Source organism: Chaetodon trifascialis, chromosome 23, assembly GCF_039877785.1.
Source record: "Chaetodon trifascialis isolate fChaTrf1 chromosome 23, fChaTrf1.hap1, whole genome shotgun sequence".
Lineage (NCBI taxonomy): Eukaryota > Metazoa > Chordata > Actinopteri > Chaetodontiformes > Chaetodontidae > Chaetodon > Chaetodon trifascialis.
In genome coordinates this window covers 8,287,242-8,299,880 of record NC_092078.1, presented here as the reverse complement: position 1 = coordinate 8,299,880, position 12,639 = coordinate 8,287,242, and the positions used below count along the sequence as shown (strand labels likewise).

At 44.8% G+C, this 12,639-nt stretch overlaps 1 protein-coding gene across 2 annotated transcripts in view; it reads left to right on the top strand.

Moving 5' to 3' along the window:
- Window positions 1-483: 483 nt before the first annotated feature.
- The window catches only part of acadvl (acyl-CoA dehydrogenase very long chain), a 35,502-nt gene continuing 23,346 nt past the window's right edge, over window positions 484-12,639 (top strand). For both annotated transcript variants that reach the window (XM_070992719.1, XM_070992718.1), the window contains exons 1-20: window positions 484-599; window positions 847-936; window positions 1,029-1,098; window positions 3,145-3,216; window positions 3,477-3,549; window positions 3,662-3,726; window positions 3,843-3,977; window positions 4,100-4,244; window positions 5,315-5,444; window positions 5,562-5,687; window positions 5,833-6,031; window positions 7,354-7,458; window positions 7,806-7,892; window positions 8,299-8,361; window positions 10,242-10,343; window positions 11,006-11,103; window positions 11,587-11,659; window positions 11,761-11,833; window positions 12,134-12,206; window positions 12,336-12,411. In XM_070992719.1, the coding sequence (XP_070848820.1) occupies window positions 863-936; window positions 1,029-1,098; window positions 3,145-3,216; window positions 3,477-3,549; window positions 3,662-3,726; window positions 3,843-3,977; window positions 4,100-4,244; window positions 5,315-5,444; window positions 5,562-5,687; window positions 5,833-6,031; window positions 7,354-7,458; window positions 7,806-7,892; window positions 8,299-8,361; window positions 10,242-10,343; window positions 11,006-11,103; window positions 11,587-11,659; window positions 11,761-11,833; window positions 12,134-12,206; window positions 12,336-12,411 (1,839 nt within the window). In that variant the 5' untranslated portion in view covers window positions 484-599; window positions 847-862. The remainder of the gene's footprint in view (window positions 600-846; window positions 937-1,028; window positions 1,099-3,144; window positions 3,217-3,476; window positions 3,550-3,661; window positions 3,727-3,842; window positions 3,978-4,099; window positions 4,245-5,314; window positions 5,445-5,561; window positions 5,688-5,832; window positions 6,032-7,353; window positions 7,459-7,805; window positions 7,893-8,298; window positions 8,362-10,241; window positions 10,344-11,005; window positions 11,104-11,586; window positions 11,660-11,760; window positions 11,834-12,133; window positions 12,207-12,335; window positions 12,412-12,639) is intronic.

The following is a 12,639-nucleotide window of genomic DNA, read 5'->3' as shown; positions in this document are numbered from 1 at the left end:
AAGGAATGTTTTCCTCTTCAGGTTAACAGACAGTGGTTATTACATCATTAAAATAAGGACACAGTATCTGTCATTTCCTTAACTAATAAAAATTAAATGTATTCATTTTGAAAACTGACTGCAATTAGATATTAAAACTTAAGTGTGTTTGTCAGGCAACAACAGTATGACAGGAGGAAAATCCCACATACTTAAATGTAGGTATGTAAAGGTTTGTCCAGTTTTTAAGTATTGAAAATAATTTCAGACTTCACTATAAATCTGTCAGAAAACATGCAAAAACACCCTAAGATTATGTTACTACGTTGATATTTTTTTTATACAATTTAATTGGTTTATTGCACTTTTAAAAAGTGTAATTTAATATTGTAGTCATTCAACGTATTCATGAACTACTGTAGTCATTTTAATACGTTTCGGCGGTCTGTGTCGAGCCAGCCGACATTGTAAAACTACATATCCCATGAAACACCGCGGGAGACAGAGCATCCGGCGGACCGGGCTCCGGAGAGGACTATTCAGGTTAAATAGAAGTGGGTCATTTAGAGGAGCAGTCGAACACTCCAGGAACGAAGGGGACGTGTCAGATCATATAACTGGTACATGTACAGACTATACTTTGATGTTTTCGATCTTCGGGGCAATGAATCCAAATACTTTACTGTATTTTTGTGCGAGGAACCAAAACTGTCGAAGTGAACGCTACAAAACAAATCGACGTCGTTACGTATCGTTAGCTGCTAGCGGCTAACGATACGTAACTTAGCTAAACTCGCTTCTTTCTGTCTGCCTTCTCTCAGGTATTTATTTGCGTGTTATTGTGTGTTTTCTGTTTTTGTGTTTAAGAGCAAAAAAATAAATCATGCTGCTTCGTAAAGTGAGCCAGTCATCCGCCTTGTGCGGCACCATTCTCCGGGTTCCTCCCGTCCTGTCTGGGTAGGTGACATTAGCTTAATGTTTCAGCCTGTTGTTGAACCTTTCGTCTGTTGACCAAGAAATTAATCGTCTTTCATCTCTGGTCTATACAGAGGTCAGCGTCATGCCGGGGCTGTGGTTGCTGTACAAAACGCCCGTCTCTACGCAAGCCAAGCTGCACAGGTACGATAACATTAGCCGTTGATGTAACAGACCTAACGATTTGATCAGCGCTTTGTTAGACATGTTTGTTGTATTTTGTCGTTTCCCGATATTTCTGAGCCCGGTTGCTCTCCATGTCAGGCCTAAGCAGTGGCTGGCTGACATAACATCTACATCCCCTCCCGCTGGAAGTGGGCATGTAGGGTAAAGTTCAGCGGTCACGTGACTCCGTCATAAAGGTGACACCGTGAGTGGGAGACACTGCAGTTGTCCTGACAGGGTTCAGGGCAGGTGGTGGGGGATTTGCTCCCCAGCAGCTACATTTAGAAGACAGCATAGATTTGTTAAGCAAACATGTTTGTGGTTTTACAAGTGTAAATACAGGTTTTCAGCTCATTTCGGTTCAGGAAGAAGCTCTTTGGCTGTACATACCCCACAACAATAACACGGGAGCCTGTTTGTTGCTCTGTGATCGCTCTTTTTGAGTGCCAGCAGAGGCAGTCTCACAGCTGCTGTTGTCAAGCTGTGTTTTTAGCTTTGCCCCACATTGTCATCGTCATGAAACAATGACTTTTTGGGCACCTGAGCAGCTTGACAATGACTTCTGGTAATCATGGCATTAATGAGCTGCAATAAAATGTCAGAATTATGTTATTATCTGACAGTAGAAATGGAAAAATCTGTAAATGAGAACAGCTATATAATGTATATGGTTGTTTTTCCTTTTCTTGCTGTCTCTCGTAGTAACTACAAACATGAACAATCTTGGTTTGCCAAGTACGTATGCAATTTGCATAAATACAGGCATGTATGAACATGTATTAAAGGCTTTTTTCCTCGGCACACACAGGCTGTAATGAGGAAGGAATAGATTGTGATGTTTCATTTCATAACTGGTGCTCAGCTACACTCACTCTTTCACTCATGTGTATTATATTGGACTTATTTTTATAAACACGTTATTTATCACAGGTTCTGAGGTGCAGTACAACAGCCATGACATACATCCCATCATTAGCATGTATTACAAGTCTCCTCCAGCAGAGTACACAGTAAAAAGATTTTGTTGTTTTCCCAGCTGAAAGCAACAGTGTGACTCGCTGCCGGGCAATAGTAAAGCAGATCGTTGTCACAGATTGTGTTGTGCTGCTGATTTGAACAGTGATCGGAAACATTGGTATAAACATCTCCTCTTAAAAATATGTACAGTATGTGCAGCGCTCCTGCAGCCCCGTGAGTCAGCTGGCTGGATGTGCCCTTGGTGCCACTCCTCACCCATTTAGATCTTGAAATAAGTCGTTTGGGCATCTGACCAAGCTGGTGCTCTGGCTGGAGTGTTTTGGCTCATAACACTGGATGTATTAACGTCACTGAACTGCCTCTGATTAGTGCTCTTTTGGCGGTTAGGATTTGTTTTCATATCCTCCTGAGACCCAGCCTATTCATTTGTGTCCTCTGTAGTGGACATTTGGTTTTGGTCTATATCTTTTCTGACTCATTTGAGCTACCCTACTAAGCCCTGGTGTGCTCAGTAGAGGACATCCTGACCTTTCCAGTGATATCTCATATGTTTGGGTGGGATGAGGGGAACTTTGTTTTCATGCTGAGACAAAATGCGACTGCAGCAAAACGCCAAGAAAAGAGAAAAGTCAAATATTGTTAAGGTATATTAAGGTATATTTTCTTGTTTATGAACATGTAAGGAATCATAAATTGGAGTCAGAGTTCAGTTAAACTTTTTGTTAGGAAAAATAATAGCAATGTTATGAATGTTTTACAATGTCAATTTCGTTCAGTAGTTCAACAAAAGATACAGGCCACATGTTCAGTTTCATTTAAAAAAAATGGATTGACATTCTTGTTTTCTTGTCAGCCTGTTATGATTTCACTGTGTTAAGGAAATCACAAAAAAATGTAACTTGAAAAACACTTTATTTCCTCGGTTCTCAGGAGGATATTGCGCATTTACACCTAAAGTTATTAAAGCTTGACTTTCTTATGGTGGCAGTTGCACTGAATTGATGAACCGTTCTCCAGCTCAGTGTTTGTTTTGCTCTTTCTCTTCAGGCAGTGTTGGAGAAGCCAGCAGCAGTCGGCAGTGACGCTGCCACTAAAGTGGAAAAGAAGACTGTTGCTGCTGTATGTTAATTCTCTGTTATTATATAATCAGTACATTAAAAATCACGAAAGGTACCGTGTGTGGTGTTCTCTTGTGGAGCAGTTCTTAATGAATTGGTCCGTTTATGGACGCTGCACAGTACTGCTGGTGACTTCACACTACTGTAAACAACACACACAACACAAGGAGAAAATGTAATCAACGCATTCGTTAGACCCCCAAGGATGCACTGTGGTTAGACGACAACAGTTAAACATAAGATTTGTTTGTCTTTTTCCAGGAATCCAAATCGTTTGCCGTCAACATCTTCAAGGGGCAGATCCAGACTGCCCAAGTGTTTCCTTACCCTTCAGGTAAATCATAAAAAGGATTTTATGTGACGATCTGGAAAAGTTCAAGCATTTCATTAAAAAGCTCCGTAGAATAAAAACACTTAGCTTGTAATAACTTTTGTCTGTGTCGTAGTCCTGAATGAGGAGCAGGAGCAGTTCCTTCGAGAGCTTGTCGGGCCTGTCGGCAAATTCTTTGAGGTAATTTCAAACCACTTTGAGCTCTTGGATAAATCTGTCTGACCCCATGCTCATGACCTCTCTACGACCCTCACACTCACCCCTCACCCTCCATGTTTACTGCTTCCTGTTGGCAGGAGGTGAACGACCCCACCAAGAATGACGCCTTGGAGAAGGTAGAAGATGACACCATGCAGGGCCTGAAGGAGATGGGTGCCTTTGGCCTGCAGGTGCCAGCTGACCTGGGCGGCCTCGGCCTCACAAACACACAGGTACATCAGATTTATAGATATTTACACTGCAACACCGTCACTTGTGTAAACACTGTGTGAGCCAGCTGTGGAAACTGGTGAATGCAATGAGTCTAACATGACACCACCGATCCATCTTGCAGTATGCCCGGCTGGTCGAGATCGTTGGCACTTATGACCTGGGTGTGGGCATCACTCTGGGGGCCCACCAATCCATTGGCTTTAAGGGCATTCTGCTTTTTGGGAATCCAGCCCAGAAGGAGAAGTACCTGCCTAAGCTTGCCACAGGTAAGAAGACCAGCATTTGGCATTGATTTTTGTGCATGCACAGACCCCATGAAGAGACCAAAACCAACAGTGTTAGAGCCACATTTTCGCTTCTGGAAGACGTTCTTAGTGTTGCAACCAGCATAGCAGTCGCCTTCGTTTGCGCTTTGGGGCTGGTGCTGACCCACCACCAATACTTCATTAATGAAGGCGAGAACGTGAAGAAATAGGAAATGGAGCCAGAGCTGTACCGTCCGTATCCATGCTACCTGCACTCAAAAGACCAAGATTCCTTGCAAGTAGAACATGCGCAGAACACAAATTAATGTTCCGTTCGATGGGGATATTCCAGTAGGCGTATACATGACCAAAAATTCAGGTTAGAAAAGGAGTAACCCAGGGGTCGTATTCAGGTTTTTAAGGTTTTTCAAAAGGGTTATTGGTATTTACGTGGCTTTGCGCAACCGGGTTATTGCTGATATTCTGGTTATGAAAAGGTTACTTGACTGCATGTAAACGTAGTGATTCAAACGCACCTTACCTTTTCTCCTCTGCACAGCTGGCCAATCATGGCGCAAGGTGGGAAGGTCTGGTTTGGAAAGTTACAGAGATTGTCCGGGCCAGTCTGAGAGCTGTCCAGCACTCACTGGTCAGAGCTAGCTTGTCTGTCCCGGCTAGCTGGACTCTCGGCTCATCTTTCTTCCTCTCAGTGTTTTTCAACCTGTTCAGTCACAGTAGCTCTCGATGGCAGAAGGTACTCGTAACCCACTGACAGTTTACCATCAGCATCCCTAGTATGGCGATGAAGTGGCAGGCAGGAAATGTGGCGAGAGACGGGAGTAAGACGTGCACCAGAAGTCTGTGGCTGCTATTGAGACATGTCTGTCTGTGTGCCCCAAGCCCACAAGTTCCTCCCTGAGATGTAAATGTGTAAAAATAGGACATGAATATACGTATAGTCACTGTCCTTTTAAGATGGGAGACAACAGGGCTTTTATTCTGGACTATTTTCAGCTGTGCATTAATTCATATTTGATGAGATTCATTTCTGCTGCATATGTTTGACGCTGCACGTGCGTTTGCCTCTCCAGGTGAGCATGTCGCCGCCTTCTGCCTGACTGAACCAGCCAGTGGCTCTGATGCCGCCTCCATCAAGACCACAGCTGTTCAGTCCCCCTGCGGACAGTACTTCACCCTCAGCGGAAGCAAGATCTGGATCAGGTGAGGACACAGCAGTGGTGTATGTAATCAGGATGTCTTTACTGTCACCACAAGGGGGCAGCATTGTACAGTTTAATGGCTGGTGTGTTTTCCTAATCTGATGCTTTCTTTTGTCAGCAATGGAGGTCTGGCTGAGATCTTCACAGTGTTCGCCAAGACCCCCATGAAGGATCCCAAGACTGGGGAGATGAAGGACAAGATCTCTGCCTTCATCGTGGAGAGGAGCTTCGGAGGAGTGACGCAGTGAGCGCACATTTTCTCTCCGTTAATGACTGTTAATCACTAGACTTTGTGTAAACTTTGACCTTTTTCTCTTTTTTGGACTCATGACATCTCTTTTGCCTCATCCCCCTGCCCCTTCACCATCACCCCATCTTGTTAACCACAGCGGCCCACCAGAGAAGAAAATGGGCATCAAGGCGTCCAACACAGCTGAGGTCTACTTCGATAATGTTCGCGTGCCAGCCGACTGCCTGCTGGGAGAGCTGGGCGGAGGTTTCAAGGTGGCCATGAACATCTTGAATAATGGACGCTTTGGCATGGCGGCCGCCCTCTCTGGCACCATGAAGGGAGTCATCACCAAAGCTGTGAGCAAACTGCCTATAGCGCCTGAATGTAGACAGGAAGTGGTGTGAAGTGTGACAGCAGATTATGAGCTCTTCTTATAATATCAATGCTGTAGCTTCCTTTTACACCCTTGTGTCTCTACATATGTATGTTTCCTATGTGTCGCATAGTTTTTTTATCTGCATTGTCTATGTTACACCCCCTCTTTCAATCATTTCCTTCGTTGTGGGTTCGTGGGAAATTCCCCCGAATTGTTAGCCTGTTTCTGCTGTGCAACTTCCTGCTGAGGTTACAGGCGTAGAAGACTCAAACATGCTCTGGTCATGTCTTTTGTTTTTCTCAAACATTACAATTCATCAAGACTGGATCTGGAACTGAATGTGTATTTTGTAAAGCCAGTCGCAGCTCAAGTATGTAAGGGAGTACTGACCAAATGTTTTGAAGTCGCAGTATTGGGCTTGTAATGCTGCTGCTGTTGCACAAGCAGTAGTGTAATGTGGGACTCAGCAGAGGTAGACTTGATGTTGTGCCTCAGGTGCTGAGAAATGAGTCATCCTGTTTGATAGCTGCATCGTCTGAGAAAATATCAACCAGAGGGTATTTCTTTGTTTGCTTTGATTAAAATATGCCAACATAGAGAGAATTTTCTGCTCAGTAATCAGCCCTGACGTGTTTCCTTTGCTGTCGTCGTTACGCACTTTAAGATTTCAACAGTGATTGTCAGTCGGCATTAACGAATTAATGGAACTCAGAGTTGATCCATGTCTGTCCACCCAGAAGCTCATGTGGAGGAGACGCAGTCTGTTCTCATGTGCTGAGAGGAAAGACCCGTTTTAGCTGGTGAGGATGAGAGAAAGGCGATATGTGCTTGGGATTATTTCCAGCATGAAAATATGAGCTACATCCTTCTTCGGTGGTTCCACTTGTTTATGACATGCTCCACCGCAGCGCTCTGTTCAGTTTTTTAAGGTCAGCTTTGTTGCTTTTACTTCAGTTGTTATTTTCAGATCTTGTGGCATTTCCTCAGCGACCAGAGCATCTGTGTGGTCATATCGAGTTCCTTGCTCAGTGCCACCAGCTTTGCAGCTCACCGCCAGATAACCCAGCCCTTAGCGCCATGGCTGCCAAACATTGCCAAACTTCCTCTTTTTGGTCAAGAAGTAGACTGCAACATGTCAGCAGGGACCCCAAAAAAAGACTGGTGAACAAACAGTTTCAGCCGTGAAGTATGAGGAAGTGCAGAGGATTCACGCTTCACCTGCCTGTTTGATGTTGTTACAGTGTACAGTCTTTAACAATGACTTTAGGTGTGATGTGACTGTCGTGTTCCCTTTCTTATCAGGTGGATCACGCAGCAAACAGAACCCAGTTTGGGAGCAAGATCCACACCTACGGAGCCATCCAGGAGAAGATCGCTCGCATGGCGATGCTGCAGTACGTCTCTGAGGTCGGATGAGTTCCCTACATCTACCACAGCCTGATTCTCATTTGTGTTTTCACACAGCGTTGAACCAACTAATGCCAGTTTCGCAGGACATCGGGTGTTTTTTCCTGTGTTATGTCAAACGCCCTTGTGCTGCAGCGTAATCTACGCTTGGCTGTTTTGTATGAGCACAAAGCACGAGTTCAAATAAGGAGATTTTTCTGTTGATTTCCTGCCTAACAAAGACCCTAGCGAAGATACTTTGAGCCCATATTTGCAAAAAATCAACCCTTTGCACTGCGTTGTTGTGTATCGTGCTGAAAGTCTCAGATGAAGTGGCCATAAATTCATCCTCGTGTGTCTTTTTGCAGTCAATGGCCTACATGATCAGCGGGAACATGGACAGCGGAGCGACTGAATTCCAAATTGAAGCTGCCATCAGCAAAATCTTTGCCTCTGTAAGATTTCCAGTCAGTCTCCTGGGTTTGATATGCATGCCAGAGGTGCTGATAGTTCCCATAATGCCCAGCTTACTGTGCGTATTTGCTCCTTACACCAGCTGTTATTGCAACCAGGGTGACTGTTAGAAAAATGTGCATTCTTCTGTTGTACTTTGATATACTTTGTGTGTATAGTGATTATTAATTACTTCTTGCTCAAGTCAGAGGAACACAACAACCCTTACATAATATTTATGATGTTCCCTTTTCTGTGGAACACTGAAGACGCGGTGTGGTAGATAGAGGAAGTCGATGTGTCTGGCCGTGTTTGCTGAATTCAGATGCAACTTGATTGTGTGTTTGGCAAACCAAAAGCTCACTTGTGTGTGCTTTTCTTTCTTTTTTTTGTTTTCCACTGTGACAGGAAGCAGCGTGGACGGTGACTGACGAGTGCATTCAGGTTATGGGCGGTATGGGTTTCATGAAGGTGAGCGCTCAGTCCACATCCTGTTCATACAAACCTGGGGACCACTGAGAGACTGACTGATAGATCAAAACAGCCTGTATCATAATCATACATCCTCATCCCCCAAAAGTACCTTGTGGTTTATATAACAGTCTGTCTCTTTTGCTGTTGATGCTTTTCCTGGAACTCAGAACTCTGACCTGGATTTGAACCCCAGGAGCAGTGATCAGAGAAGTTCCTGGGCTTTATTATCGGGCACTAAAAATGCCCCTCCTCTCAATATACAGTTGAACGGGTTGTTTTCACTGCAGGAACTTTCCTAAGAATCCAGTTCAGTTGGCTGAGGTGTGAACAACAATCCGCTGGTGCTCTGAGCTCTCGATCGGGGCAGACTCCAGCCAGCCGATAGGCCCGCTGGCTGCACGGCTAACTGAGCTAACTAGCTCACGGCACCTTGTAGCTGCAGCCAAAGAAAGCTACAGCAAAGAGTGTAGTGAGCAGCAATTAGCACTGGTTTGCATAGAGTGACCTTCGACAGGTGGTTCTGTCTTTGAAACATCTATTAAAAGGTAACAGATTAGTCAGTGAACCACAAGGAACAGAACAAAGGCTCTGGTGTTTTGTTGTGTGAAAACTGGTGTTCACGCCGTCTTTGTGGTTCTTCAGGTGCAGCGCAAACTCGAACAAGAATGCTCAAAAGTGACTTTTAATTTGTAATACAGTTATTAGAAGAGGAGACCTGTATGTCTCATGTATATTGGCTCATTGTCATTGAATATATTGATGGGGGCCTTAGAATGGGTCAGCAGCAACACATAATCGTCTCACCAGAGATGAGACACGACCACTCTGCATGTATTGGCTTAGCTAACGCCTTCGCTTCTCAGTCGTGTGCACTGTGCTGTTGTGGTTTTGAGTCACCTGGTTTGTACATGCAAGACGCTCGTGCTCAGGCAGTGCGGATACCACACTGATGGTTTGTTCAGGTGAAAAAAAAAAAAGAAAGTAGTTCACAAGAACACACCGGTACGGTCGAGGATACGCGGGCGACGTGAAGTTGTGTAAACAATAATGTTGCTCAGCTTAAAATAAATCTGTTGCTTCAGTAGGTCACCCCTCTGACAGTGTGCTGCTTTATCAGCTTCTCAATACAGTGGAAAGTTAGTCATGGAACAACACTGCAGCAACCGCGGAGGTGGCAACTCTGCTGCAAATTGCACTTGTCAAGCACTTAGAATATAGCTTGTACGATTTAGTTTAAAAGCATTACAGCTTCGAATCGTCAACACGACAAAATACAACTTCTAAGCGTCACAAATGTACTTCTTATGTTGGGTTGATGCGTTGTGCAGTTGTTGCTGTAATGTCCACTTCCCTCACAAAGCCTCTGCAGATTATTGTGAAACGAATGGTCGGATATGAGCCGCCTCAAAGGAAGATGGGGGAAACAGATTTTGATTAGTTCTGCGCACGGTGCACATTTTGATTCGGGGTTTCATTTCACCAGGGAAAGCCAAGCCAGAAGTGCGGCCTGTACATTTTCATTTCCCCTCCTCTGCACAGAATAGATCATCTGCGCAGCCTAAAATATGAACGGTGACTTCCACGAGCAGAATTCAAATGCACAGAAACAAGTATTGGCCATCTTAATTCCTGTTTGCAGCCCCATGTTGGCTGCTCAGTGTGCTCATCCAAACGTGCAGCTTTACCAAAGATTTTAGCACCGAATGACTGAGTCAAGGGCGATTCTCAGCGTAGAGCATTTTCAGAACAGTTAAACTGTCTATTCTGATAATGAATCATGGGTTATTCTGGGTAGGATTTAGCTGGAAAAAAAAAAAAGAAAAATGGTGCGTGATCACAAGTAGAAGGTCATCGTCTCTCTGCGTGTGTTTCCACAGGACTCCGGGGTGGAGAGAGTGATGAGGGATCTGAGAATTTTCCGCATCTTCGAGGGCACCAACGACATCCTGAGGCTCTTCGTCGCCCTCAATGGCTTCCAGGTGAGCCGGTACCTCCTTGTTGTAATTTCGCTCTCTGAGTTGTGACCTGATAATGTCGGTATGGAAAAGTACAGCCGCTCTGTAGAGAGGAAGTGTTTTCTGCTTGCTTCTCCTTCCTATGTGCTCGAACAAGACGCTGTAACATCTCGTAGGTTTGAAAACAGGTGATCAAGAAGCAACTTCCTTATACTTATTTTACACCAAAGGCTCTGTGTTGAGCCTGTGTTTCCTGTCACTCAGTGCCTTGTCAGTCTTCTTCCTCTTAAAGTAACGCTGGCAGGGATGCTGCTGGTGCGCCCGGTCTAATTTTAAGTCGCTCATTTTAACCTTTTCACTTAAAAGAGGATCGGCCGGTTTTCGGGAAAAACCGGGCAAGTCTGATGCAAGACGCTGCCTTGCATCAGACTAGTTTCGTTACATTTAATTGGCAGTGGCCAAACATCCCACCAACTGTCGCCCGCTTCTTATTCAAATGTTGCTGAATCCTGATTAGTGTCTCACACTTGAAACCAGTGAGACGAGCTGGCGCGTTCGCAAAAAACGTGTTCATGCCGGATCCCATCACTCATACTGAGAAGCTGATTGAGAAGCAAGATTATCAGGGCCTTCAGGCAACCTTTGTCACCGATAAGTCATGCATGTCTTTCTCTGCTTCACCCCAGAATGCCGGCAACCAGTTGAAGAGCTTGCAGAAGGCCCTGAAGAACCCCATTGGCAACGCTGGGCTGCTCGCAGGAGAAATGACCAAGAGAGCCAAAAGGTTGTGTCACACGCTCTGTGTATCCTCCTGTCTGAGGGCAAGAGGTGCTCACAGTGTACAAAACATTATGACACGAGTCAGCCAGGTCCTTCGTTATGACACTTTTGCAGTTGTAGCTGAGCAGAAACGGCTAATTTGTTAGCTCATTCGCTGATTCTGTCTGGAAAAACAATTACTGGGATTTACTCAAATCTGTCGACCACATTTAAGATTTTTCCTGCAGAATCACGCCGGCAAACCTTTTTAGAGATGCCTATAAAAAATGTTTTTTCATGCACGACCTTATTAATTAGCTCCGGAGAAGTCAGCTGACCTGATTGACGACATACAGCATGATTTGATTTGTAACAGAGCTATCAAAGTGGAACGGCAGAACGTGTTCGGCTGCTGTGCTGCTTTTCGCCACACGTAGAAAATAGTGCACTCGTACTTCCTCGGCAGCCATGTTGATTTAACAGCCGTCCTCTTCTGTCGTCTTTGCAGGAAGGCGGGTTTGAGCACAGGCCTGACACTGCAGGGGACTGTACACCCTGAGCTGGCTCACAGCGGCGACCTGGTACGTTTTCCACTTAATTTTTCTGCTTTGTTGCCTTGAATCGCTGAGTCATGTTGCCAATTTCTCGCTGACCAATGTGTGTTTTTTTTTCTGATTTCTAGACAGTTAAAGCCATCGAACACTTCGGAGCGGTCGTGGAGGAGCTGCTGATCAAACATGGCAAGAAGATCATTGGTGAGTGTGCGTGTGCGTGTGCGTGTGTGTGTAGGTGGGAGAAAACCCTGTGGGTGTTGGATAAAAATCCCCAGCTGGTACAGTGAGGCTGTTTCGGCTGGAGGTAGAGTCATTTCAGTTGTTGGTTGCTATGTCAATCTTCTAGGGGGGAAAAGTCAAATTTCATTCGCTTACAGAGAAAACTCCGATTCGCTCACAGAAGTATGATCAGATAAAAAGTTTTTGGGGTTTTGTGCCCTCTGATCAGCCGGTTTGTCTGTTTTGTAATAAGTCAACTCAACATGCAGTTTCCCGTTGCAGATGAACAGTTTGTCCTGAAGAGAGTCGCAGACAGTGCCATTGACCTCTACGCCATGGTGGTCGTCCTGTCCAGGTAAACATGCAAAAGGAGAAATTAGTCATATCTCTCACTCCCTCTCTTTCTCCACAGTCTGCTTTTATTCCACATGCCCACTCCTCTGCACTCTAAACTCAACTGTTATTGTGCCTCCCACCCCTGCAGGGCCTCTCGCTCTTTGAGTCAGGGCTCTGCCTCAGCTCAGCATGAAAAGGTGTTGTGTGAGACCTGGTGCATGGAGGTAAGACACCTATCAAAGCCACAAACACGCTACCATTAATATAAGTGTCTGATGCTCGTATTTGATTGGCTATTAAGTAGCTGACAAATATCTCAATATGAACATATGCTAATATGATGATACTCTACATCATTCTATTTAGCGCAGAGGGAAGATTCAGAAAAAGAAAGTCAACAATATGAATAAAATAGCCAGAAACATGAAGTATTTTGAGTTGTTATAAATTCT